At 43.6% G+C, this 23,880-nt stretch overlaps 1 protein-coding gene across 3 annotated transcripts in view; it reads left to right on the forward strand.

Annotated features, from left to right (window-relative positions):
• The window catches only part of SLC24A3 (solute carrier family 24 member 3), a 105,405-nt gene extending 81,769 nt beyond the window's left edge, over positions 1 to 23,636 (forward strand). For all 3 annotated transcript variants that reach the window (XM_074536764.1, XM_074536765.1, XM_074536766.1), the window contains 7 exons: positions 2,364 to 2,524; positions 3,112 to 3,388; positions 4,399 to 4,565; positions 5,371 to 5,485; positions 6,312 to 6,424; positions 15,136 to 15,201; positions 16,152 to 23,636. In XM_074536764.1, the coding sequence (XP_074392865.1) occupies positions 2,364 to 2,524; positions 3,112 to 3,388; positions 4,399 to 4,565; positions 5,371 to 5,485; positions 6,312 to 6,424; positions 15,136 to 15,201; positions 16,152 to 16,301 (1,049 nt within the window). In that variant the 3' untranslated portion in view covers positions 16,302 to 23,636. The remainder of the gene's footprint in view (positions 1 to 2,363; positions 2,525 to 3,111; positions 3,389 to 4,398; positions 4,566 to 5,370; positions 5,486 to 6,311; positions 6,425 to 15,135; positions 15,202 to 16,151) is intronic.
• The last annotated feature ends 244 nt before the right edge of the window (positions 23,637 to 23,880 follow it).

Here is a 23,880-nt window from a genome sequence, read left to right on the forward strand (position 1 = left end):
GGGGTAGGTGGTCCTTTGGAACCCCTCTCTCAGATGTGGGACACAGTGTGGTGATCCCAGCCACCACAGCCTCTGCCACTGGAAATGGCTGAGGCCTCTTGTGGCTGATTCTTGCTGCTGGACAAGGTGCTTGGCTGCAAGGACTCCTTCAAGCCCAGGGGCTGCTTATCTGGCCTGTTACACCCATTTTAATTTCTCCTGTGGGTGCTGTTACTCTGCACTGAAGTAACATGTCCAGTTAAATTTAACTCCACTCCAAAGGGACATCAACTGAGCAAGGAAAAAGGCCCTGCTTAGACCATTGTACACTTATTCCCAGTGAAGGAAAGGTGGGGACACTCTGTGGGTCTCGGTACTGTGCTCTTACTGCACTTGCTGGCTTTACCATGCACAACTTTTCCATGCGAGTGGTCTTTAAGGGTGTTTCACTTTGGCTGAAATCTGTTCCAGTTTGACTTTAGTCATGATCATGTATAAAAATAGTTGTATTTCATCAGCTTAAAGAAAATTCCCCCATCCCATATCTCAGCAGCAGTGGTTCAATGTCTGCATTTGCAAGGATGTCCTAAACTCTATTCACAGTGATTTTATTTTGTCTTTTAAACAGTCAACAAGCATGTGCAGTATCTGCTTGGGATGTATATGTACCAGTTCTCAGGAATAACACCTCCCCTTTTCCTGAGGCACTGACTTAGCCTGAGAAGAAGCTCCATCCTGTCAAAATCAATCCTGGTCTCTGACCACATGGGCTACCTCTTTTATTTAGGTAGTCTATCAAAAAACCCCAACCAACCACCCAAAATAGGTCTCTTTTCCTGCAAATGGGGCTTGAGAGGCACAGTATGTATACAGCAAGCAGTTAAGCATGAAATGTAGTGGGGTTTATTTGCAGCAGCCAGCTCTCAGTTCCAGGCCTGTTGCAGAGGGAAGGCTTTCACCAGTGCTGTGCACTCTGATTTGGGGAAGCTGCTTTTTTGGGGACAGCTCTGTGTTGCCTGGAGCTCTTCACAGCAGAACTACTCTGGCAATTCTGTACCAGGAAAGCTGGATTGGGAAACCTCAGTGAGCACAAACTCAAGCCTTGCACATCCAACTTTACCCAGTGGGATTTGGTTTAAATGTTCCCACAGTGGGTTTTTTGCATACTCTGCTGATAAATTTTTGATTTGGACACTTGTGGTTACTCACACTGGCCCAGGAAGGAAGACAAGAGGGTTGCTTCATCTTCTTGCAGATTGTTCCTGTATTTCCTGGGGGAGGCCAGGAGAGGCAAGTGGTGCTGCTTTGTGTCCCAGCCAGGGGTACAGGGCCACCAACAGCACCTGTTGCAATGGGGTGCCTGGGGATTTCAGACTTCTGAAGCCTTTTCTGAAACCTTTTCAGAACAGAGGACCAAAAAGTCTGAAACAGAAAGATTTCTGTGTTTGGCAGTTTTTCCAGGTGCCATTCAACAAGTGCCACTGTGGAAAAACTTACAAGGAAAAGCTGTGTGGTTGGTTTTTGTTGTTGGTTTGCATTTTTATTTTTTTAATATGGAGGAGCTCACATATTTACTCCATGTAAGCCTCAGTAGGCAAAAAAAAGTAACATAAAGGCTGAGGAGATAGTCAGACGAACAGTGATGGTTAAAAATGGTGATGCCACAAAACATCTGCCAGTGTTTAACACTGGTTTTAATAAAGCTGTGCAGAAGTGTGTTGGACAAGGCCTCAGGTTTCCCTGCTGCCAAGTCCCACTCCTGGCACAGAATTCAGAGCCCAAGGTATCATCCAGGTGAAGGAAGGATGATCCCCAGAGGCAGCAGTGGGCATTGGCACTGTGCTCCAGGTGGAGCACGATCCAGGGACCGGCCTCTGTCTCCCTGTCCCTTTGCTCCCTCACTGTGGGTTGCTCTGGCACATGCACTTGCTGCTGGGTTTGGTGGCTGTTCTTAGCCATGAGCTGCAAGCCCAGGGTGCAGGAATGTTCTTTTCATTTGTATTTGTACCTTGCAGGAACACAGCAGTGGATGAGGACAATATCCTCACAGAAGTACAGGTTGCAACTGGGAGTAGCTGCCGGGGTGGGATAGCTGCTGTTGAAGCAGTGGTGTGTCTAACACAGGCCTGTGATGAAGTGTGCAGAGCAGATTTAGTTCTGCATGAGTGGTCATACTATGTTGACAATTTATTTAAAACCAGGAGTATAAGGTGTGTAGAAGGCAGAAATTAAGGACAGATGAGGCCTGTTTTGAATGGTGTGGCTGAAGGAATGGTTCTTACAGAGAACTTCTGGAACCCATGGGTTCATTCTTCTTAGAGCCACATAGAACAGAAGGAGAGACTGCTGGAAGGCCTCAATTTGTTTTTGTTCCTTGGCTGTAGGAAATTTCCACCGAAAAGCCTCAGTGATCATGGTTGATGAGCTGCTCTCTGCCTACCCGCACCAGCTTTCCTTTTCTGAGGCTGGGCTCCGGATCATGATAACCAGCCATTTCCCTCCCAAAACACGGCTCTCCATGGCCAGCCGCATGCTAATCAATGAGGTGTGTCTTTTATCTCCTCCTCCCTACCTGCCCTGCTCCTCGTGAATTTGCATTTTCCTGTAGCAGTGTCTGTCTTGAAATGAAACTCTGGTGTTTCTTCTGGATCCCTGATAGCGCTCTCCCAGATTTTATCCTTCTGGCACTGACTTCACTGAATGTCCCTTGCTTTCTGTGCTCTTGGAGGTTTTAGCAGAGGTTGTTATGTAGCTGTTACATGTAGCTGTTGCTCACAGGAGGTGCCCTCTGCACAGATCTGTTTGATAATATGATACTACCCCAAGACTGCGCTTACTGTGTCACTTAGTGGTCTTGGAGTACTCCTGGAGTCAGTTCTGCTGGAATTGACCTTGTAAAAGTTGGCCATTGGACCTTCTCTTGTAAAAGTTGTACTTGTGAGATTTTTCTAGTGGTCTGCAAGCAAGCATCATGTTATACCCGTTGAAAATCATTCTTTTTGCTTTCAAAGATAAATTTGTAAAGACTTCTACACACCTCTCTTTCTCTGTTCCTCCCTTTTGCTTAAAAAAAACCAAAAAACTCAAATTTAAAAAAGTCTTACCTTTCAGCAAGGCTGCCTTTATTTACAGAGACAGAGGCTGATCAACAGCAGGACTTACACCAACGGGGAGTCAGAGGTAGCCATCAAAATCCCCATCAAGCACGTGGTGGAGAATGGAACGGGCCCCAGCAACTCTGCCGAGCGCAGCGTGAACGGCACACGGCGCGACGAGGACGCGGCCGAGGCCAGGAACGAGAACGAGAACGAGGACAACGAGAACAACGAGAACGACGAGGAGGAGGAGGATGATGATGATGATGACGACGACGACCATGAAGGGCCCTACACGCCTTTTGACCTCCCCAGTAAGAAGCTCTCCTGTGTTTGCGTGGTGTTTGTTTGGATATGGTGGAAAGCATTGCGGGTGGATGTAGAGGTGGAAGTGTCTCTGAGGGCTTCCATCAGCTTTCACTTGGCAGTGAGGCTCATGGTCACATGTAAAAAAGATGGGGGACTGGGAAGCAGCAGGAACCTCTCAGGGTTCCTTTGAGTCACAGTTGTCATAGCTGGAAAGATTTGCTGTGTTGATGTCCAGATGAGCTGGAGTACTGTAGGGAGTGGACCTGTCCTTCGAAGTCTAGATACGATTTTGGGAACTCCTGTTCAGGTCTCTCTCAAACAGCATTTCTGGAGTTTGAGTGACAAAAGACCTGAGCCATAAAGAGAGTAGTTTAGGTGTCCTGTGGACTTCCATAGTATGTGAAAGGCTGGACCTCTGGAGATCTCTGGTTCCAACCTCTGCACAGAGCAGGTCCTCCTCCAAGCCTGTGTTCAGTTGAGTTTTATTATCTATAAGGACGGACATCCCACAGACTTTTGGGTACCTGTTCCAATGTTTGACCGCCCCCTCTTCCCCCCACCCCAACAGGAAAAGAAGAGAAAATTCACAACTTAATGTACTACCCATTCTGAATTTCCCTTTTTGGAAGTTGAGTCCATTGGCTTTTGTAATTCCCTTGTGCAAGGAATTTTCTAATTCCCTTGTGAAGGGCCTGCCTCCATCTTTTCTGTACCGTCCCATTATGTGATTGAAGGTGAATCAAATCTATTTCTTGGACTTGCATTTTATGTGGTTTTGAAAGAACTGGACTAGGGTATGCATGTGGTCTGACCCATTACTTAAACTCTTTGTTAAACCTTCATACTCCTGTGCCTATCTCTGCCCTCCTATCTGCCATCACATCATTATCTTCTGAAAAACGAATGGCATTTTAGCATAACAGGCTGAGGTATCCCTGGCATCTTGTTTGCACATGCAGACAAAATAATAACATTCTGAAATGTGATTGTTTCCCTTTGTTTTGTTGTTTGGCAGCTGGCAAGATCGAAATGTTGAAGTGGGTCTTCACATGGCCCTTGAGTTTTGTCCTGTACTTCACAGTGCCCAACTGCAACAAACCCCACTTGGAAAAATGGTTCATGGTCACCTTTGCTTCTTCTACCCTGTGGATTGCAGCTTTTTCTTACATGATGGTGTGGATGGTATGTACCAACTAATCCAGAAACTGTTGTCTGGGAGAAGAAGCAGGAGGGGGGTTTGGCAGTCTAGAGAAATCTTCGGTTTGCTTCTATTTCTCTTGGACCTGTCCACACTCAGAGAAGAAAACTAGGGGCCATTAACCATGGCCTTTGAGCTTGATTTAGGGCTGGCATTTCATTCAGATTCTTTACTTTGGGCAGCAATTACAGCTGCAGCAGTGGAACATCTCCTAATCCTGCAGGGTAGTGTGAGGGGGCCTGAGTGACAATCTGGTCACAACAACTTTTCATTCTCTTGGACCAAGCTAGCTGAAGAGACATGGAGTTGTGAATGATCACACTTTGAACTCAGCATGAGCAATAGCATGACATTCAGTCAAATTCCTGCAGAACTAGAGCCATAGGGTGGTTTTGTGTCAGCTTAGCTGGTATTTGCATATAACAATGTTTACAAACCTCATCTGAGCTAGTATTTGTATATAATAATGTTTACAAACCTCATCCAAGATCAGGAGGCAGTTACCCAGGGTAGTGAGCCACCATAGAGTCTGTTTTCCAGATTAGTATCAGGAAAACTGTGGAGGAAATGTATGGAACAACTAACCTGAGAGGGTACTCAGCAGGTGAGGGCTATCCCCTGCCAGTTGATGAATATACCAAAAAAGCCTGTCACTGCCTCTGTTTAAAGGAAGTGTGAGTTTGCACTGAGAGATACCCTCTCTCTCAGCATCTTGCAGATTTGTGCCAAGTTGGTGTCAGGTCTTAATCGTTGTAAACAGCTTGACAGTTTATTCCATGCTCTCCTTAGGTGACCATCATTGGGTACACCCTGGGGATTCCAGACGTGATCATGGGCATCACTTTCCTGGCAGCAGGAACCAGCGTGCCAGACTGCATGGCCAGCCTGATCGTGGCCAGGCAAGGTGGGTCACTGCAGGGATGGCTTCCTGCTGTGGAGCTGTGTCCTGACATTCTGCTCCTCCTCAGGCAGCACAGATGTTCTCTCTGCAGAGCTCTTTCCACCAGCCTGGAATTTAAAACAAGAACAACAAAGGAAATAAATTGTGCTGCTATTGTGAAGCAGTTAACAGGTTCTCAACAGAAGTTCTGGCAGTATTGTCAGCTTTAAGCCTTCCTCAATAATCACAGTAATTTTCTTAATTTGAATATCAGTGGTATAGAACTATTTAATGGCATAAGGATCTTTCCGGTCACCCTCCACCTTTTCTTCACAGTCATAAGGACTGGAAGATGCTGCTGTATCTTCCTGTATCTTCCAGGAAAGCAGCTGCCCTTGCAACAGGTATGTAAAGAGGAAAAGCAAGAAGCCACTACTGCTTTGGGGAGCAAAGCCAGTGGCTTGTCACTGAAATAAGCAGCTGCTGAAGAGGTGACTCAAAGACCTTTTGCAATCAATCCAGTGCAGAAACTCATGTCATTGTCGCAGTAAAGGGTCAAAAGTCCCCCTGAGCATGGCACCAGGGAACTGGCAGGTCACAGCCAGCACAGCAGGTCCCCTCAGCAGCAGAGGATTAGTGGAGGGGAATTCTCAGATGATCCTGGAAGGTGGATTAAGCTCCTTTAAGCCTGCTGGCCTTGTGTGATGAGGGGCAAAGGGAAGGGAGGGATTGAGGGGCATCATCCACAAATCTTGGCCTTAATTGGGGGAAATTGCCTGGATGACTTCAGATTAAAGCTGCAGGACTTTTCTGAGACATGTCTGAGTGTTTGTGGTTTCCATTCCTGCAGGTATGGGGGATATGGCCGTGTCCAACTCCATTGGAAGCAATGTTTTTGATATTTTAATTGGCCTAGGCCTTCCATGGGCTTTGCAGACCCTAGCAGTGAATTATGGATCATACGTAAGTCCTGCATTTGTTCACATCATTGTTACTTATTTGTTACTTATTTATTTCTTTTTAATAAGCCAGATCTCTCTAGGAAAAAAAAAGACCAAAATTCTATGGATTTTATTTGAAAAAATAAGTAATTTTCTCTGTTACAATATGGGAGAAGTAGAAGTTAATTGTCACTGGACATTTCTCATCCTTTTGAGGACAAGTACTTCCATTTCTTCCTTGAAGACAGAAGTCTCTGCTGAAGTAAGCTAGTTTTACTAGAGTGCACTGGATTTTCTTACTCTTGAATCTATTCTAAGTAAGAATGACCTTGTTTTTAATAAGGCAGAGGGGATAAACACACAGATGAAATATAAAATGTAGATGAGATCTGTAGGGCTTTTGCTAAGAAAAATTCTGGCATTACTAAACTGTTAACACACTGCAAAGTGAAGGAAACTGTTAAATTATTGGATGTTTCAGAGCATGGCCATCAGCTGGAAACTCTGCAGAGCTTTCCTGTTTAAGACAAAATTACCAAACACCAATGAACTTTTATCACTTGGGAAGTAAAGGATAAGAGCCAACCTCTGCCCCAGAGCTGCTGCAAGGTTTCTTCTGAGAAGTAAAAGCAGGAGATACCACAGAGTTCTGGAGGGAAGTCACTGTGGCTGTTGCTGTTACCTGGACCCCTCTCAGACAGCAGGGTACGGCAGAGAGAAGGGTGTTGATTACAGTCACTGAGTGAATGCAAAATTAAAAGGCAGGAGAATGACAGAAGTGCTGAGCTTGATAAGTCCCTCCGTAGATTGTCCAGTCCCCAAACCTCTGCTCAAAGCTGGGCCAGCTAGAGAAGAATGCTTAGAACTTTGTCCTGTTGGAACTTGGGTACCTCCAAGGTGGAGTCTGCACTGCCGCTCTCAGCACTTTGCTTTGGTTTTAACCACTCTCAACAGTCAAAAGCATTCTTACATTATAATGGGATTTCTCTATTTAAAATTGTGTGGTTCCTCTTGTACTTTCAATGAATATCATGCAGAAGAATCTGGCTGCACCTTCTCTGTGTTCTCCCATCAGGTATTTATGCACATGGCTCAGATCCCCCTGAAGCTTCTCTTCTCTAGGCTGAACAGTCACAGCTCTTTGAGCCTCTCTGTGTGTCAGATGCTGCCATCCCTTAAATCTTCCTTGTGGTCCTTCACTGGACTTGCTCCAAGAACTCCACATCTTCCTTGTATTGAGGAGCCCAGAACTGGACCAATGTGAGGAGAGAAGGATCATCTTCCTCTCCCTACTGGCAGCACTTCTCCTGATGTAGCCCAGGATGCTGTTGATGCTCCATGTCACAGGAGTGCATTGTTGACTTCAGCTTGGTGTCCACCAGGACCAGCAGGTCTTTCTTGGCCAGTCTGCTTTCCAGCTGATCTGTGGAGGTATTCCTTCCCAAGTGCAGGGCTTTTCATTTATTTCCCTTTGTGGATATTAATGAGTTTGCTGCCTGCACATTTTTCCAGCCTGTCCAGCTCCCTCTGTGTGGCAGCACAGTCCTCCAGAGCACGAGCCACCTTCCTTGGTTTTGTATGGGCTGGGAACTTGCTGAGCCTGCTCTCTCCCCACCATCCAGTTCATTAAAAAAGGCACCAAAATCTCTCTCCCCATTATCCAGTTCATTAAAAAAGGCACTAACATCTTTCTCCGCATCATCCAGTTCATTAAAAAAGGCACCAAAATCTCTCTCCCCATCACCCAGTTCATTAAAAAAGGCACCAAAATCTCTCTCCCCATCATCCAGTTCATTAAAAAAGGCACCAAGCAGTCCTGACCCCTGGGGTAAGGCCCTAGTGACTGGCCCCCAGCTGGGCTTGGAGCACAGTGCTTTGGCTGCTTATCAGGCCACTCCACTGGCCACTTTTCCAGGCTGTTCTTCCTCTGTTTGTCTTTGAGGATGTTTGGGAGAATGCCAGAAGCCCTGCTAAAGTCAACATAAACAATGTCTGTTGCTCTCCCCTCACCCAGCAAGTCCCCCCTCATCCTACAAGGCTGTCAGGCAGGGTCAGAGGGATTTCCCCTCCATAAATTAACATGTCTGTCCTTTGTGTATTTAGAAGTGGTTCCCATGATCATGTGCTCTGTCATCTTCCCAGGGATCAAGGTCAGGCTGACCAGCCTTTAGTTCCTCACATCTTCCCTCTTCTTGGATATAGGAGTGCCACAAGGAAGCAGTGCTGTAGGAATAAAATCCCTTTCTTTAATGAACAGTTTATCTGTAGCTCATCTATGTTTTTGTGGAAAACGATGAAAAGAAGTGGCTGAACAGAAGCAGCCAGCTTTCAGGGAGGCATAACAGTGTCACTACTGTTTTGCATACCCAAAATGTCCATTGTACAGTGTGATCACATGGTTAGAAAAGGCAGTCTTGGAAACTGCCCCACAATTAGCCAAAGAGAGTTTCCTCAGTTTTCATTTGCTGTTCCTGGATTTCTCGCCAAATTCTTGGGTAATTGGACTTTAAAACAAAGCAAGCCCCCTTTCCCCACCCTGTTATTAGCAATTAATTTTTGAAGTATTACTCCCTTGCCAGCAAAGGCTGGCATTAGCTGGCTCAGGTGTACCTTGGTGACAGTGCCTAGAGCTCCAAGATGCTGGTTGTTATTCCAGGAGTGTGGCATCATCCCTGGCACCCAGGTCAGAGGGGGCAGCACACGTGGAGCTCCAGCTCCTGAGGTCTGTCAGGCTGAGCCTTGGGCTGCTTGCATGAGCCCTGATAACTTCCCTGGGGTTCGTGGGCTCAGGCCAGCCTGGTTTTCCACTGAATATCACTGGGAGTCAGAAGTATTAGGTGTTTTCTGAGCTTATACAGGATTTAGTACTGCTCCTTTGGTGTTGGGCAGGACCCAAATGTGTCTCTGTAGTATCTCATCCTTGTAAGTGGCTTCATGTGGAATCAGGACTTTTTGTTTAAACAAGCTTACTCCATGGGATGGTGTCTGAGTGGGGAAAAGGCAGCTTTGTGATCTAACAGAATGAGTCAGGAAAAGAGCAGGAGGGGGACCTGTCAGAGAGACAAATGGGCTTGCTGGAGTCACAGTAGGTGAATGCCAGAACTGGAAATAAGCTGTGAATCCCTGGAGACATGTCCTGTGTCTAAATCTCATTTTGATTGAGTGCCTCTCTTGTGACTGCTGCTTCCCCAGCCCCATTGTCAGTTTATGCTTCAGCTTAGTATTTATTTTATTCTGCTTTCCTTATTACAAGAAGGGAGAGGAAAACCATGATTCTCAGGCTACATCTTGGAAGCATCTGTCAGGAGGTTTTCCTTCTGTGTTCCTGCATTAAATGAAACATCTTCCCCTAGGATGTGGTTACATTGCAAGTGCCTCACCCTTTGCCTTCAGCTCAAGTGTCAGTTCCAGAATTCCTGGCTTGGACCAGTCCACTGACCCTTTTTCCATGAAAAGCCAGATCTGTTCAGGATTAAACTTTCCACATCAGATCCCTTCTGTTTTTACAATGCCAAGTCTTTAACCCAACCATATGTTTATTATTTCAAGGGCCCTTGTTTCTGAGCACTCAGTAATGTCAAGGTGCTAACTCTGCCTTCCTCTGCTTCCCACTGGAGCTTCCAGCTCCACTGCTCATGTGGCCACCCTCTTGCAGCAGCTCTCTCCTTCTGTTGTGTACACAGCTAATCTGGCAGGCTTCTGGAGGAAAAGCAGAAAAGCAGCATCCCTCTGGCCCTTGAGAGTCCTTTGACATTTTCACTCTCTCCTCTCTTCCAGCACTGAGTCCTGGACACGTTGCTGACTCTGTAATCCAGCAAGCATCCTTCCCCAGTGCACCTGGCATATGCAGAGTGGAAGGATTTTTCCTCCTTATTTTCTATCCAGTTGCTTTCCTCTGGAATATTTTTTTTGCATGTAAACCAGACATCATCCAGCAGTATTTCAGAGAACAGGAATTTTAACCTAAGGATAAAGAGCCAGGTTGATTTGATCACATCAGCATTTGGGAGTATAATCATGTCAGTCCAGTTTGCTCCTTTTACCTGATAACTTAAAATTTCAGCAAAATTTGACAATACGTTAGAAGTCTGAGAGACCTGATATTCCTTCCATGCAAGCAAGCAGCTTGAAACAGCAGAAATAATCCCAGTGCAATCATATTTAGGCATCAGAGGATGCAGAGGGAAGCAAATGCTTGCAAAGCACAGATGGAGGTGGGAAGCCTCACTGCTCTGCTCCTCGCTGACCAGTTGATTTTCACTGGTTGAATTCCAAGGCACTGTTTGTTAGGACAAAGCTGGCTCCCTGGCTTTGTGGCAGAGAGATTTTTTGGATAATTCTGCTCTAGTGGAGCAAAATTGTCCCTGCCAATCCTCCTACCATTACAGGAGTTCTCTCCAGTTACAGCTCCTGCATCTCCTGCATGATACTCTGAGTGGCCATGTGCAGCACTCGAGGTGTGTACCCTCTGCAAAATGAATTTTGTGATATGGAGCAAAACAGGGACACTTTCTTAGGAGTCTAAAAACAGGTTTAAGAAGGAAACTCCATTTAAACATGGAGCAATGCATCAATGTTTGAAGTTCCAGTTTGCTTAGACCGCTGTCTCATGGCAAGACCTCAGGAATGCTGGATTTAGACTGAATTTCCACTGCCAGGGAGAGACACTGAAGCAAAAAGATACCCAGACATACAGAAGACCTGCAGCTTTTTCAGCTGAGGGACTGGAAACAAAGCATAGCCCTTCTGAAATTCCTTACTGGGGTAATTTCTGTCATGTTAAGCCCCTGAAGCAAAACCAGTGTGGGTTTTGGCAATGGCTCCTTGTTTTCCCTTAAGCAGCTGCCAGAAAAGAACTTAAGAATAGAATAACTTTTATATCCATTGTTTTTCCTCTGCTGTTTGGCTTCAGCCTTGGTTACCACAGCAGCATGGGAATGGCTGGAGCTGGTGGCAGCCTCTTTGCATTTGCTGCAGGAGCAGCAGGGAGGTGGCCCCCTATTGAAGTGGAGGGAGACGACTCATCTTCTTTGATCAGCATCTGACTCTGTTTATTGATTCAATCAGTTACTTTTTATAACTGTGTTAATTAAGTTCATGCATATTGCAAAACTCGAGTTCACAATAGGTCAGAGATAACACACTAACCCCTCCTTTTGTTTCTAATACTAAAATTTGTATTCTCAAAACTTACTTTTACTTTCTCAAAACAGCTAAAGATAGAATATCTACTTGTTAGGAGAAAGCTGCCTAAGAACTCTAGTATACAAAGTTCTCAAAGCCTTCATGTTTGTCACTTTTACTTGTAATTAAAAACAACTTGAAAACTTCTACTGTTTACAGAAACAAACTGTGAGAATTTGCTCTTCACAGCTGCCTTCTAAGCCATTTCTGAAAAAATCTCCAACAGCCCCCCTCAAACTCTGACAGAGGAGGCTGTGAATGTGCAAACCTCCTGTGCATGATCAGCCAGAGCAGCATTTTCTGCCTTGCTTCAGCCCCTGCACACAAGCCAGTCCTCAAAGGGGAGTTTGGGAATACTAATTTTTCCTCCTTGCAGCATGAGGGAATGCTTCTTCTGCAGCTCCTTTTCTCTTGGGGAAGAGGCATTTCCTACTCTCGAATGAGCAGGGGACTGGACTTTTCCTTATGCAATTAAAAGGACTCCAGCTGAGACTCATTTTCCAGTCTTTGCCAAAACCTGAAATTATCTCCTCCCTTACTGTGAGTTTTGAATGTTTTGCTGCCCTTGTTTTCCCTGAACTTGCACATTTTCACATATCCCAAGGAAATGTATTCTGTTGCCTCTTGCAGGAAATGCCAGTCATCTCATGAGAGGGCTGCTTGACTATTTCTGCCCTAATTTGACAGATCAAGGACACATTTTTCCTAAGCTTCCGTTTCAAATTTCAGCATCTTCTGGGCCTCTGTGCTCATAATTAAAAGTCATGATAAGAAGTGGGGTAGGCTGGTGATTACCATAGGATTAAATCTGCATTTCCAGAGTCAAATTCAGGAAAAGAAAGGGTTTGTCAGGAAGCTCATTTGGCTGAACTAGATACACATTACAGCTGGAATTTCTGGAAGAAAAAGTGCAACTGTTTGAATAAAAAAAAAAAAATTCCTGGTGAGCTCAAAGTACTGGAGAAGGTGTGAAGGATTCCAGATGTTCTACTGAGGCTCAGGAGGTGATGTAGGTGTGGCACCTCCCTGCCATGGAGCAGGTAGAAAAGGGTTAGAAAAGGACAGAAACCACATGTGAAAAGGGATATAAGACAAGAAGCAAATAGGAAATAACAGGAGGACAGCTGGAACAAGTGGTGCTCACACTGCCACATTTGCTTGGCCCACATAGGAACAGCATGATGTGTGTGGCTCTTACTGCTGTAAATAATTAGCATACATTTTCTGCTTTTGAATTACCCCTAATAATTCCATCTTTTATTCCCCTAAATGACCTCCAAGGAAGAGCCTTGCACGTAGTCTGAAGAAAGCAGCACCAAACATCTCTTTTTTGAAGCAGTGCCCTCAGCAAATTAGACACAGAGGCCTTTGGAATACTCTGCTGGTTTTATGGAGCATGAAGTTGTAACTGAGAAGCAGTGTTAAGGTTAAATTTTTGCACTTTAGGTTAAATTCAGACATTTTCCATGATAAAATAATTCCGTCTTCTTAATTTGCTTCTTTTTCCTCTAGATCCCTTTCCAATTGATACATTTTATACTGACAGTTTTTAAAAATATTTGCACTAGTCATACAAAATTCCTGACCAAAATCCAGACAGGAATTTATTGTAAAATATTATCCCTTTCCCAGCCAGCTGCTGTTCATTTGGCATATAGCAGGGAAGGCAGCTTTAAGTGTGTATTTTAGTTTCAGTACACAGAGTCAGTGTAGGGCTTTTTAGAACTATATAATAATGGAAATGCAAGTTAACTGTTACGTGTGGGCCATTTGAACTTTATAATAATGGAATACAGGTTAACTGTTACATGTGGGTCATTTGAACTTCATAATAATAGAAATGCAGGTTGACTGTTACATGTGGGCCATTTGAACTTTATAATAATGGAATGCAGGTTGACTGTTACATGTGAGCCATTCTGGTGGGTGAAAGCAAGAGAGGAGTGGATGCACAGGAATGACTGAAGCCAAGCAGGCTGGTCCATCTCTGAAATTTACATTAGCAGTGGAACCATGATATTTTTCGTCTTCAGTTATGCAGACAGTCCCAAAATCAGTGTTCATGCCCTAAAACAATCCAAATACTCATTTCTTTGAGCAGTTTGATGAGGATATTGTATTTAAGATGTAATGGCCATAGGAATGTAATGGTCCTGCTGTCCATCCATACTCTTACAGCACAGTCATCCTAAAGAAATCCTCAAGCACCCTTCAGAAAAAAATTATCATCATGGTTGTAGCCTTTTTTATGGTGTCAGCAATCAGTAGGAACTCAGCATGTGTAAAGGGAACAGCAATGCTCAGCATGGATTGGCTTAGAAGAACCCAAATCATTACTCTGGATTTAGGAGCAATAATGGGGTGAAAATGATTTCTTGGCTGTGGTACAAAATAATACAAGTGTATCTGTATTCCTGCAATCTTAAAATTGTAGTGCTGCTTGACATGTTAGTAATCCCCACTTCCTTTGCAATTGGGATTCTTTATAATCTGACTAGAAGGATGGGAGCACTGAGAAGCCAACCTTTCCTAGAAGGATGTCCCCTCCACACAGTAGTTCCTGCAGAAGTGCCTTGAGAGACTCCTCTGAGTGCTGCCCTGATGATGCTGTCTGAGGTCATATAAAAATGCCCAAAAGGATAATGATTAAGTTCCACAAGAGAAGGATGGGAAACCAAGGAGAAGTGTGATCCTAGCTGAGGAGCAGGATTGGAGAGATGGCTTTACTCCCTGTAGCTTCTTTTGTAACATTAGGTTTATGTCTCACAAAAATCACATTTTAACAAGTATTTGGACCTTAAAGATGCAGGTGAGTTCCTTAGGTTAGGCTCAAAGCCTCTAAAAGTGGCAGTTTAATGGCTTCCCAGCTTTGTGGACCTGCATCTCAGTTCTCTTGGGCAGTGACTGTAACTGGGGCTCTGCCTGAAGACAACTTGCACCAGAGCCTGTGATGTGCCTGCACACAGCCCTGCAGGCAGTAAATTGCCTCCTTGTCTGATCTGCCTCAGTGCTAAATCATGTCCAGCCTATGGTAGTGTGCCATGATGCACTGATAGACAATTTTTCAGCACCTTAGGCTCTGGTTTTGAGGTTATTGACTTGTTCCCTTCACCAAGAGGAGTAAGGTTAGGGAAGAAATAAGGTGAGAGTGGGGAAGAAATCAGGCACTTGTGTGTGTCCTTGTTTATTTTCCCCCACTGTGAAGCATTAATTGGTGACTGAATGCAAAATTTCCTTTCCCCTGTTGGTTCTTACAGGACTCATATAGGAGTTAGAAAATGTCATGATATAATAGTACAAGGGATGGCAAAGCTCAGGTGTAAGTGGAACATTGAAATGTTGTCAGGTCCAAAGGACTTTCCTCTAATAACACTCCTTTGGCAAAATAGGGAGTAGGCAAATTTATCTGCCATGTAATGGTCTGACTTGCCATTTACAGCTTGCAAGCCACTGTTGAGCAGCTCAGCAGTTTAGGATTGTGGAAATATAAGCAGAGAGGAATATTGTGTGAAATTGTGAGATGGTTTGATGAACTTCCTTCTTTTACAGATTCGGTTAAACAGCAGAGGACTTATATATTCTGTTGGTCTCCTGCTGGCATCAGTTTTTGTCACAGTATGTATATAGACTTTTGTTCTTCTTTTCCAAAAGAGGGATTTTTATAGACATTTTCCTCACCTGCTCCTTTCTCACCTCCAGCTGAAATAGTGGTTACAAAGTGTTGTTATGGGGTAGGGGTGCTCCCTGCTTGAAAAGCTTCCCAAGGCCTTGATTTGGCTGTTTGCAGGAGCTGTTGCTCCATGTGAGTTTTCCATGGGAGGAGCCGGGGAGAGCCATCAGGAATTTCTGTGGTAGAGCTGAAGCAGGTCCCTTGATGCATGATGAGATCCATTGTCCTGTGAGACAATCAGCCAAAATGCTGAGCAGGTTGCTTGGCCCTCTCTAGGATCCTTCTGAAATACAGCACAGGCCAGAAAAAACAGTGCTGACAGTGTTTCTGTTGAAATCAGTACTTGGTGTTCCCTGACCTTACCCAGAAATGATAGAAGAGGAATGATGTGACATCTTCCAAATCTTGAGGTGGGAGGGGCGTCCTGTGCAATGCACACCAACACAATTCCCATATACACAAGATGTTAATCTTTGCTGGGAGCAAACTATGCTAAGTCAAGCAGTCTTAGACTGTGTGGCTCTAGATTGAGATGCAGAGGAGCACATGAAGCATTTTGAGTTTAAAAAAAATAAAGGAACCTGGCCTTTAAATACATTTCTGATTGACTTAAGTGGGATTGTTCTTGCCAAAATTAAATTCCCTGCAGAAACCTAAGGTGAGGTGATGCAAGTCAGGGTGGCCTTTGTGACTGCTGCTCTGATTCACTTGAGCTGTGGTTTTCAGCTCACTTGGTGCAGTCTGTGATTGCTTCCAACTAACCATCCCCAGTAAGGGGACAGCCCTCTTTTGGCTCCTGTAGCTGAGGAGGGGTTTTACCACTTTATTCCAAATGTTCCTGCTGTGGTGGCTTACTGTGTTTATTGTAGGTTTTTGGTGTCTGTGTTTATTGTAGGTTTTTGGTGTCCACATGAACAAATGGAAACTGGATAAGAAGCTAGGGTGTGTGTGCCTTTCCCTTTACGGCATCTTCCTGTGTTTCTCCATCATGACAGAATTCAATGTTTTCACTTTTGTGAACTTGCCAATGTGCAGAGATCACTAACCCAGGTGGCAGACTGTCGGGAGGAGCTTCCTTTTTACCTGTGCAATACAAGCCACGGCTGGATTTCCTGGATGCAGTGCACCTCCAAGTCGTGACCTATATCCTGTTCACTGTTCATAGGACCCGTGGCCCCGTCTAGGTTTGCCCTCTCCCTGGCCCCCACAGCCTGGAACGATCCTTCATCCATGTGAAGAGCTTTGTTCTCAACATCCATGTGATTTCCTTGCTCAGTTTGTGAACAGTGTGACTGAGACTCAAGATGAACTGGCTGCTAACTGGCGTTAAGCCTGTCAAAACTGGTCTGCTACAATTCCTTCTTTTTTTAAGTTATTTGATGGAAGACTAATTAATTTATGACTTAAGACTATTGCTACAATGCAGGAGAGGGTACGTCGTATGGAGGCTGACTTTCAAGGAGAATAATTTTTTTTTTTTGGTTGTGGGGAGTGTTTTTTGTTTGTTTTTAGCTTTTAGTTTTGGGTTTGCAGGGGTTTTTTGTTTGTTTGGGGGTGGGGGTGTTGCTTTTTTTCTTTTTTTTTTTTTTACTTGCCAGAGATCAACGTCCTCTCTTGCATCTTCTCCTCCTGAGTGCTGGGTCTCCTGTAACAATCCAAAGGCCACAGGGCAGTGTAAAATGGAAATGCAATTCAAGGTACTCAGCATAAGAATGGATAAAAGAAGATTGTCAAGGAACAAAACTGATGACTTTTTACTATAAATAATTAACCTTGTACAGGTTTGTTAAAGAATGCAAGCTAAATGTGGATTCAAAGGGTAAACACTGCTACCATTTTACTATGAATGTTGGAGTTTTATTACTAGGGTGTTTGTTATTTCCAAGCAATAGTTTGATCTCCAGCCCAGAAGGGCTACCAAGGAGGTGTCCTGGTTTTTAATGGTCTGTACATGGAAATGGAAGTTCAGAACTTTCTCTGCCTCATGAGATTTCTTGTTTTGGGGGGGATTCAATAGTTCATGTCTTACTTGTTCTGAGAAGGACATAAGTACATGTGAAAACTTTTCTAAATGAGTTACAGACACTGGTTTCTTTAAGAGGAAAGAGGCATATTTTGCACAGACATAGTTACTGAAGTCATAATTTGCCATTCTTTAAAGAATACACTGGACCTGGCCAGATATTTTTCGTCTTAAGCAGCTGAACTTATCTGATAACAGATCATGTGGATTCATCACCTCTCCCTTTTGGGAGGGAGGAAGACACAGACAGAGATGGCACATTTTAAAATGTGGAATATCTTCAATGCAGACTCGCTCACAGATCTTAAGTTATTGTGAAAGTTTAGCTATTCATTGTTCCAATATCCCTGCTAGATTTTGTATAATTCTGTATTAATATGCAGGCAGATTCCACCCCTGAGAAACACCATCACTGCTTCATTTGTATGTATTGATACTGTGCGTTCCTGCCACTGCGGCTCTTGTATTTACTTTGAGCACTGATCACTTCTGATCCTCCTGTATATGTTCTGCTATGAAATGTATTAAGAGACTACCAGCTAGGTGAATGTTTTTGTCTATGGTACAAACAGTGGCAAATAATAGTAAAGGTACAGCAAATCCTACGTAACAGAAAGAAAGGAAAAAACCTGAAACACCAAACCCTAAACTATAGCAGGAAAAGAAAGCGCTCCAGTTTAAAAGAAAAAAGAAGAGAGCCACGTTGTGTTCACAGATGAAAAGCCAATTTTTTTTTTTTTTTTCATTTGCACTTTTGGAATTGATTTTTTCCGATCTGATTTTCTTTGGGCAAAATGTTGTAAATGAAAATATTTACACCCTGTGGTTTCCCTTCAGCTGAGCAGCTGGTTTTCTTTGTTTGTTACACCAAACACGGGGAGGCACTGGCAGCTCTTGCACTGTGTGTGGCAGTGAAGTCCTGTGGAAAAAACCATGTCCCACTGGGAACAGCATGTGCTGGTGGATCCCTGGCAAGAAGAAGAAGAAGAAAAGGTCCAGGGACAGACAGCAGAGAGAGTGAATGGCATGCCTGCATTGCCAGTTTTCATCCTGGAAAGCAATTGTGTTGCTGCTTGTTGAGCTCTGCAGCTGAGGTTTGAGCAGCCTTCTCATACCTGTGCCCACAGGACATCCCCTTGTGTTAGCAAGCCCACTGTACCTTCCTGTTGTTGAGTTTTTGTTTCTTTTGTTGTTGTTGTTAATGAGATGAATAATAATAATAGCAACCACTAAAATGCCTAAAATACTTCTGTAAGTCAAATGATGTTTGCAACGATGTGGCACACGTGTCACTAAAGCCACCCCACAAACACGCAGCTTCACTTCATAGCGAGTTGCTCCTAAGCAGAGTGTGTCCTTACTGATAAGGGGAAGGAATAAAAGAAGTTTCATATCAGGGCCTATTATTTCTTCTATTTTGAATATTTATACTGCTGCTCCAATGGAGCCAGTTGGATCTATTTCTGCGAAATAGCCATTACCTATCCCATGGCACAAAAACTACACGTGTATTTCTTAGGAACTTTTCCTACTGGTGTGCGTTAAATACTGTAGCAATTGTAGTTTTGTGTTGTGTGTAAAACCTGAAATACCTTTCTTTGATACTTGTGTGTGTTGCCAGAATGTTCTGCAAGCAGCTTGTTCTAAGCAAGAGCAAAAGGTACTTTGAACTGCCGTTACCTGTGCCGTAGATGGCTCAATAAGCACGTCCTAAAGCGATGCTTTCTGATAGATGTGCTGATGATTTGCAGCAAAGTTATCAGGTCCAGGCCTGCTTTGGAACAGAGCAGACCAACTGAGTGTGCCAGGAGGGAGAACACCTCTCATTCTTGTTAGCTCAGTCACAGCCTGTGTAGAGGAGCAAAAAACCGGCAGTTTTTGGCATCCTTCCTGTACGCTGCCTCCAAAAGTGGCATGGACAGTTCTCTTTCAATGCAGGGCATACTCAGAGCTTTCCTGGGCCTTGCAGAGGACTGAGTCTCCCAGGAGCTCTCTCCTCCCAGGGGGTTCTCTCTGCCCTCCCGAGGTCAGGCTCTGGAGGACAGCCAGTGCCTGGCTGGGTGTCCCCGTGGGAGGCTCTGCTTTGCCCATGGCCGCGAGCAGGGCTCAGGAGCCAGCCAGGCTGGCACAGCCACTGGGGCTGCAAAGAGGGAGCTGGGGGGCTCTGAGGCTCAGGGCTGGGGGCTGCAGGGAGCCACCAGGGAAGCTGGGTTGTGTTGGGCATTTTGAGCATGACTGTGATTCATTTGCGGTTTTCATCTTCTGAAAGCAAGGGTCACCTTCGCATCCGAGGCTGCTCTGGTTCTTGGACCAGGCAACTGTTTTTGTTTCCATTCCTTGCAATTTCAGATGATCTTCAGTGAGTATTTCAAAGGGAGATTAAAGAGCCTTTTTCTCCGTGGAGAGGCTTCACTGCAGTTCTTACTTTGACTTAAATATGTGACCCTTGGCTGGCTTCAGATCTGCTTGACATGGATGGCCTTCCTTTGACAGTGGTTCAAAGGCAGAATGACAGGACAGGGTATGATAAGAGATGGTCTTAAGACATGTTGGGAAAACTGCTTTTGTCCCTACCAAAGGTGAACTTTTTACTTGCCTTTCTCCCCCATTTTTTTTTAAATTTTAATTTGCATGTGCTGCGCTTTTTAATAGACTTTTTATGTGATAGGAACACCAATATGAAATGTGTGCATGGGAGATTTTAATTTGCATAATTTGTTGGTTTTGCTGTGATGTCACTTGCATGCTTGGTTTCCAGATCTCTGTCCTCAGCTGTGCCACTGAAATCAATTGATTAACTTTGGATTTGTGATGGTGGTGCTTGTGGAGAACAAGGTGCAGGACTGGGCTTTTTTCTTGACAAAACAAATCATGTAGAACAGCAGTCATGTTTTAGAAAAAACAACATTCAAGGCAGGTGGAGTAACCTGAAGGTAACTTTTAATACCCTGCTGTCAGAACAGGGATTTTTATGTCTTTTCCAATTGATACTTGTGAGATAAAATGTACATTCAGTATTGTTGAATAACTTTTTGGAAAACCATAGCTTTCTGCTGACTGACAAATATTTCTTATATTAAGATTTTTGGAAACACTAAACCTTTCAATTAAAGTTCACAGAGATGCAATAGTGTGAGGTTTGTCACTTTCAAAGTTACACCACTGGAGCTTTAAACTTGTTTAAAAATATATTTTAAAAATCAATCTCAGTGGACCATGCTTACCTGAATTTAATTCTGCCTTGTGCTTTCAAAGTTTTGCTTGATCAGCAGCCACTGCAAGTTAGTCTAAAAGAGACTTAAATCCTGGTAAAAATGTCCCTTTTAGACTGGTACAACTTTAACTGGATCAGTTTAAAGCCATGGTTTTAAGGAAAGCAGTGGAAGTTTGAATATTTGAAAGACCTCAGATTCAGATTTAAGGATCTGCAGAATCTGAGTGTGCTGAATGGATGCACCCAGCAGAATGCAGGGCTTAGTTTCAGGAAGGGATTGTTCAGTATTCAGGGACTTGAGTGAAATCTGACCTTTGTGAAATCAGGGGCAGAACCCCTCTGAGTGTTGTAGGGTCAGTGTTGTGTTTGTAGCAGAGTCCTGGAAGAGATGAGAACACTGCATATTTTTGGGTGAGTGGCCTTTTTATTTTCTTACCTGAATAGATAAATGACTATTAATTAATAAGACCAAGCACCTTTAAGGGAATTTACATAAATACTCTGTTACCACTTAGTGGCCTCAAATCTGAAGCACAGTTCCAAAAAGCATTAACTTATGCCCAAACTGCTTGCGCTTGTCTGGCTGAATCTGCAGAATCAAGCTCTGGTGAGGATTTGATCCCTGCCTTTTGGAGAAGTTCACTTTATTCTGGTAAAGCAATAGGGTAAGGAATGGAAGTCTGTTTAGTTGTGCCCTGGGGATGTAAATTGGCTATGAAATTGATTATTTGCTGGCCTGAAACAGTCTGACATCTAGGCCAAGTTATCCAAGTTTGGGTAGAAGTACCTAATTTCAGGAAGGCTTCCAAAAAAAGCAGATTGTTTTAAGCAACACATTTTTATATGTGTTTATGTAGCAAAAATTATTTTATTGTGGTGTTTTTTAGATAGGTTTCTGTTTTTCTAATAGACTTGCAGAACAAGTTTGAAACCCCCCATACCAGAAGAACCTGACAGAAATCTTGTCAGTGTAATCTGTCTCTGCCAGGTAGGATTTGAATGGTGCTAAAAGTCAACGTGATAATTTTACAGCAGCAATTCAACACAACATTTTTACTGCCAGCTGAGGAAAACCACAGCACTGCATGCCTGCCCCTGTGAGGATGTTTGTAGCTGATTACAGCTTCTTTCCAGTGCTGAGCATTTGTCACTGAGGTTTTCCATTGGTGTGCCCAATATCAGATATATCCCTGTACACCCAGCAGCCACCCACTTTGCCATCTTATTTTATCTTGCTCCTTGTGTTGCCAGGATTCAGAATTTTGCTTCCACTTTCTCATAAGCTGTATCCCTCTGGCCCACGTGCTGCTTTTTGTAACACAGAATTAATGCTCTGGGCGTGCACAAACAGTGTGCAGGTTTTGATGCAGAAAGCTGATGGGAGAAAATGCAAGGAGATCCTTGCTTGGCACACCAGCCTGTGAGCACCTGGCTCCAAACAGCACAAACTGCCTGCCTGGAAAGTGCCTGGAATGTTCCACTGGGATAATCAGGCACTGCACAGGACATGGGAACACTTCTCACGTGTTTTCAGAGACTCCCTCAAGGGAATTTTGCACCCTGGGCAAAGACATGCATTATACAGTAAATATAATTGATCTAATCAAGGGATTTTAGATCTGACCTGGGCCTTTTACACTTTATGAAACCAGATTATACTATGGGAGTTTTACTGAGGGACTTGGTCACAAGTTTATATAATTCATTGTCAGGTTTTTAGTGGTTTTTTTAAAAATATATGGACATAGATTTGTATTCAAGCAAAATATAATATTTATACATATATATACACTTTACCTAGTAAAGTATATGTGTGAACTGTTGTTAAATTGAAGCCCTGTGGTAACCAGCTCTTTCTGCATAGGAATAAATTCTTACCATGGTAAGTGCTAAGATACTATAGGTGTATGAGTATTTAAGACAGTCTTACACATGCCTATTTATAAACTCAAGCAAAGTTTTTATTTGTTTTAGCAAGGTATTGTGAGTGGTGCATGGCAGATGCCATGCATCTGTGTAATACATCTGTGTACATTGAGTAATATTTCTAATTATTGTTAGTAATTTGAAATTCCAGTTCTATTGCTGAATATAAAGTCAGCTTTGGGAGAGAAAAAAAGAGCATATGTGAGACATTGAGGAGGTCAGAAAGTTCTGTGCTGCAGTATTTGTGCATTTTATTTATTTATTTATCAAACACAGAGTGCTGAGCCCCTGCTTCAAGAAAACATTTCCACATGCTGGCAGGAGATTTAGGAACCTAATTTTGGTCCCTTCCTAAAGCCAATGCCAGGTTTCTCTGGGTCAGGGGCCAAGCAGACTGAGCTATTTAAAGCATCATTCTGTCCTTTTAAGTGGCCGCAAAAAAAGGGGTGAGACCTTCTCACATGATTCTTCTAACTTTTATTAGTAGAGAAGCTGAGAAATGCTGAGAGATCCAAAGATGCTTCTGCAGGTGATGTAGAAATATGTAAATAGTAAATACTCCTTGCACTTTTAATACTTGTAATATCACTGTCACGAGGTACCATTTGCAATAACCAAAATCTACATTTCATAAGTTACCCACAATAATTTTTTTTTTTTAGAGGGCTTTTTGTTCACCCTTTCTTATTAAGGAATTACTCTTCCTTTGACTTGTTTTCCCCCAGTTCTTTTTCAACAGTAAGCGATTGGCTCTGGTTAAACGTGAAGATCCCCCTAGACCAGGTGTCATGTGCCAGCTAATGCTTGGGGGAAGCTGGCATTTATTGTCCCAGCTTTATGGCAGGGCTGTCCCCATTTACAGCAGGCAAGGACCTCCCACCTTGAAATCCTGCAGTAAAAATGGTCCCACCACTCACAAACTCAGCTCTCCCCTCTTTCCACCACACTGCTTTGGTTTCAGGGGGTCAGCAGATCTCCAGTGTAGGGAATCTGTCGCATCATCACTATCAGGGGGGATACAGTAGGGCTTCCTGGGGGAACACACAACAGCAACAATGGAGTCCTTTTACAGATGTAAAAGGACTTTACAGTGTATTCAATTTTGCCATCTTTTGAAGATATGAGGCAATTTGAGATCAGGAAAGAAAAAAAAAAGGAAGATAAAGCCTGATTGTACAAAGTACAGCCCTCAATCTTTCATGAAGATTTGTAATAATGGTCAAGTTTTACATAGAATGAGCTCCCATATTCTGTCAAGCATAGAGCTCAGCTGAGTTTTTCATCCTTGGTTCTCAGAAACAATCTTTTCTTCTCATGTTTCTCACTGCAGTCAGGACCTCTGAGCATAACATGCATTTCTGTATCACGGAACTGCCTTGTAAAATTGCTTATAGGTGAAGTGAGCAAGCACAGAGATTGAACCACAGCAGGTTTTTGAAAGAAGCCAAAGCAAGCGTGTTT

This window comes from Zonotrichia albicollis, chromosome 3, assembly GCF_047830755.1.
Source record: "Zonotrichia albicollis isolate bZonAlb1 chromosome 3, bZonAlb1.hap1, whole genome shotgun sequence".
Taxonomy (NCBI): domain Eukaryota; kingdom Metazoa; phylum Chordata; class Aves; order Passeriformes; family Passerellidae; genus Zonotrichia; species Zonotrichia albicollis.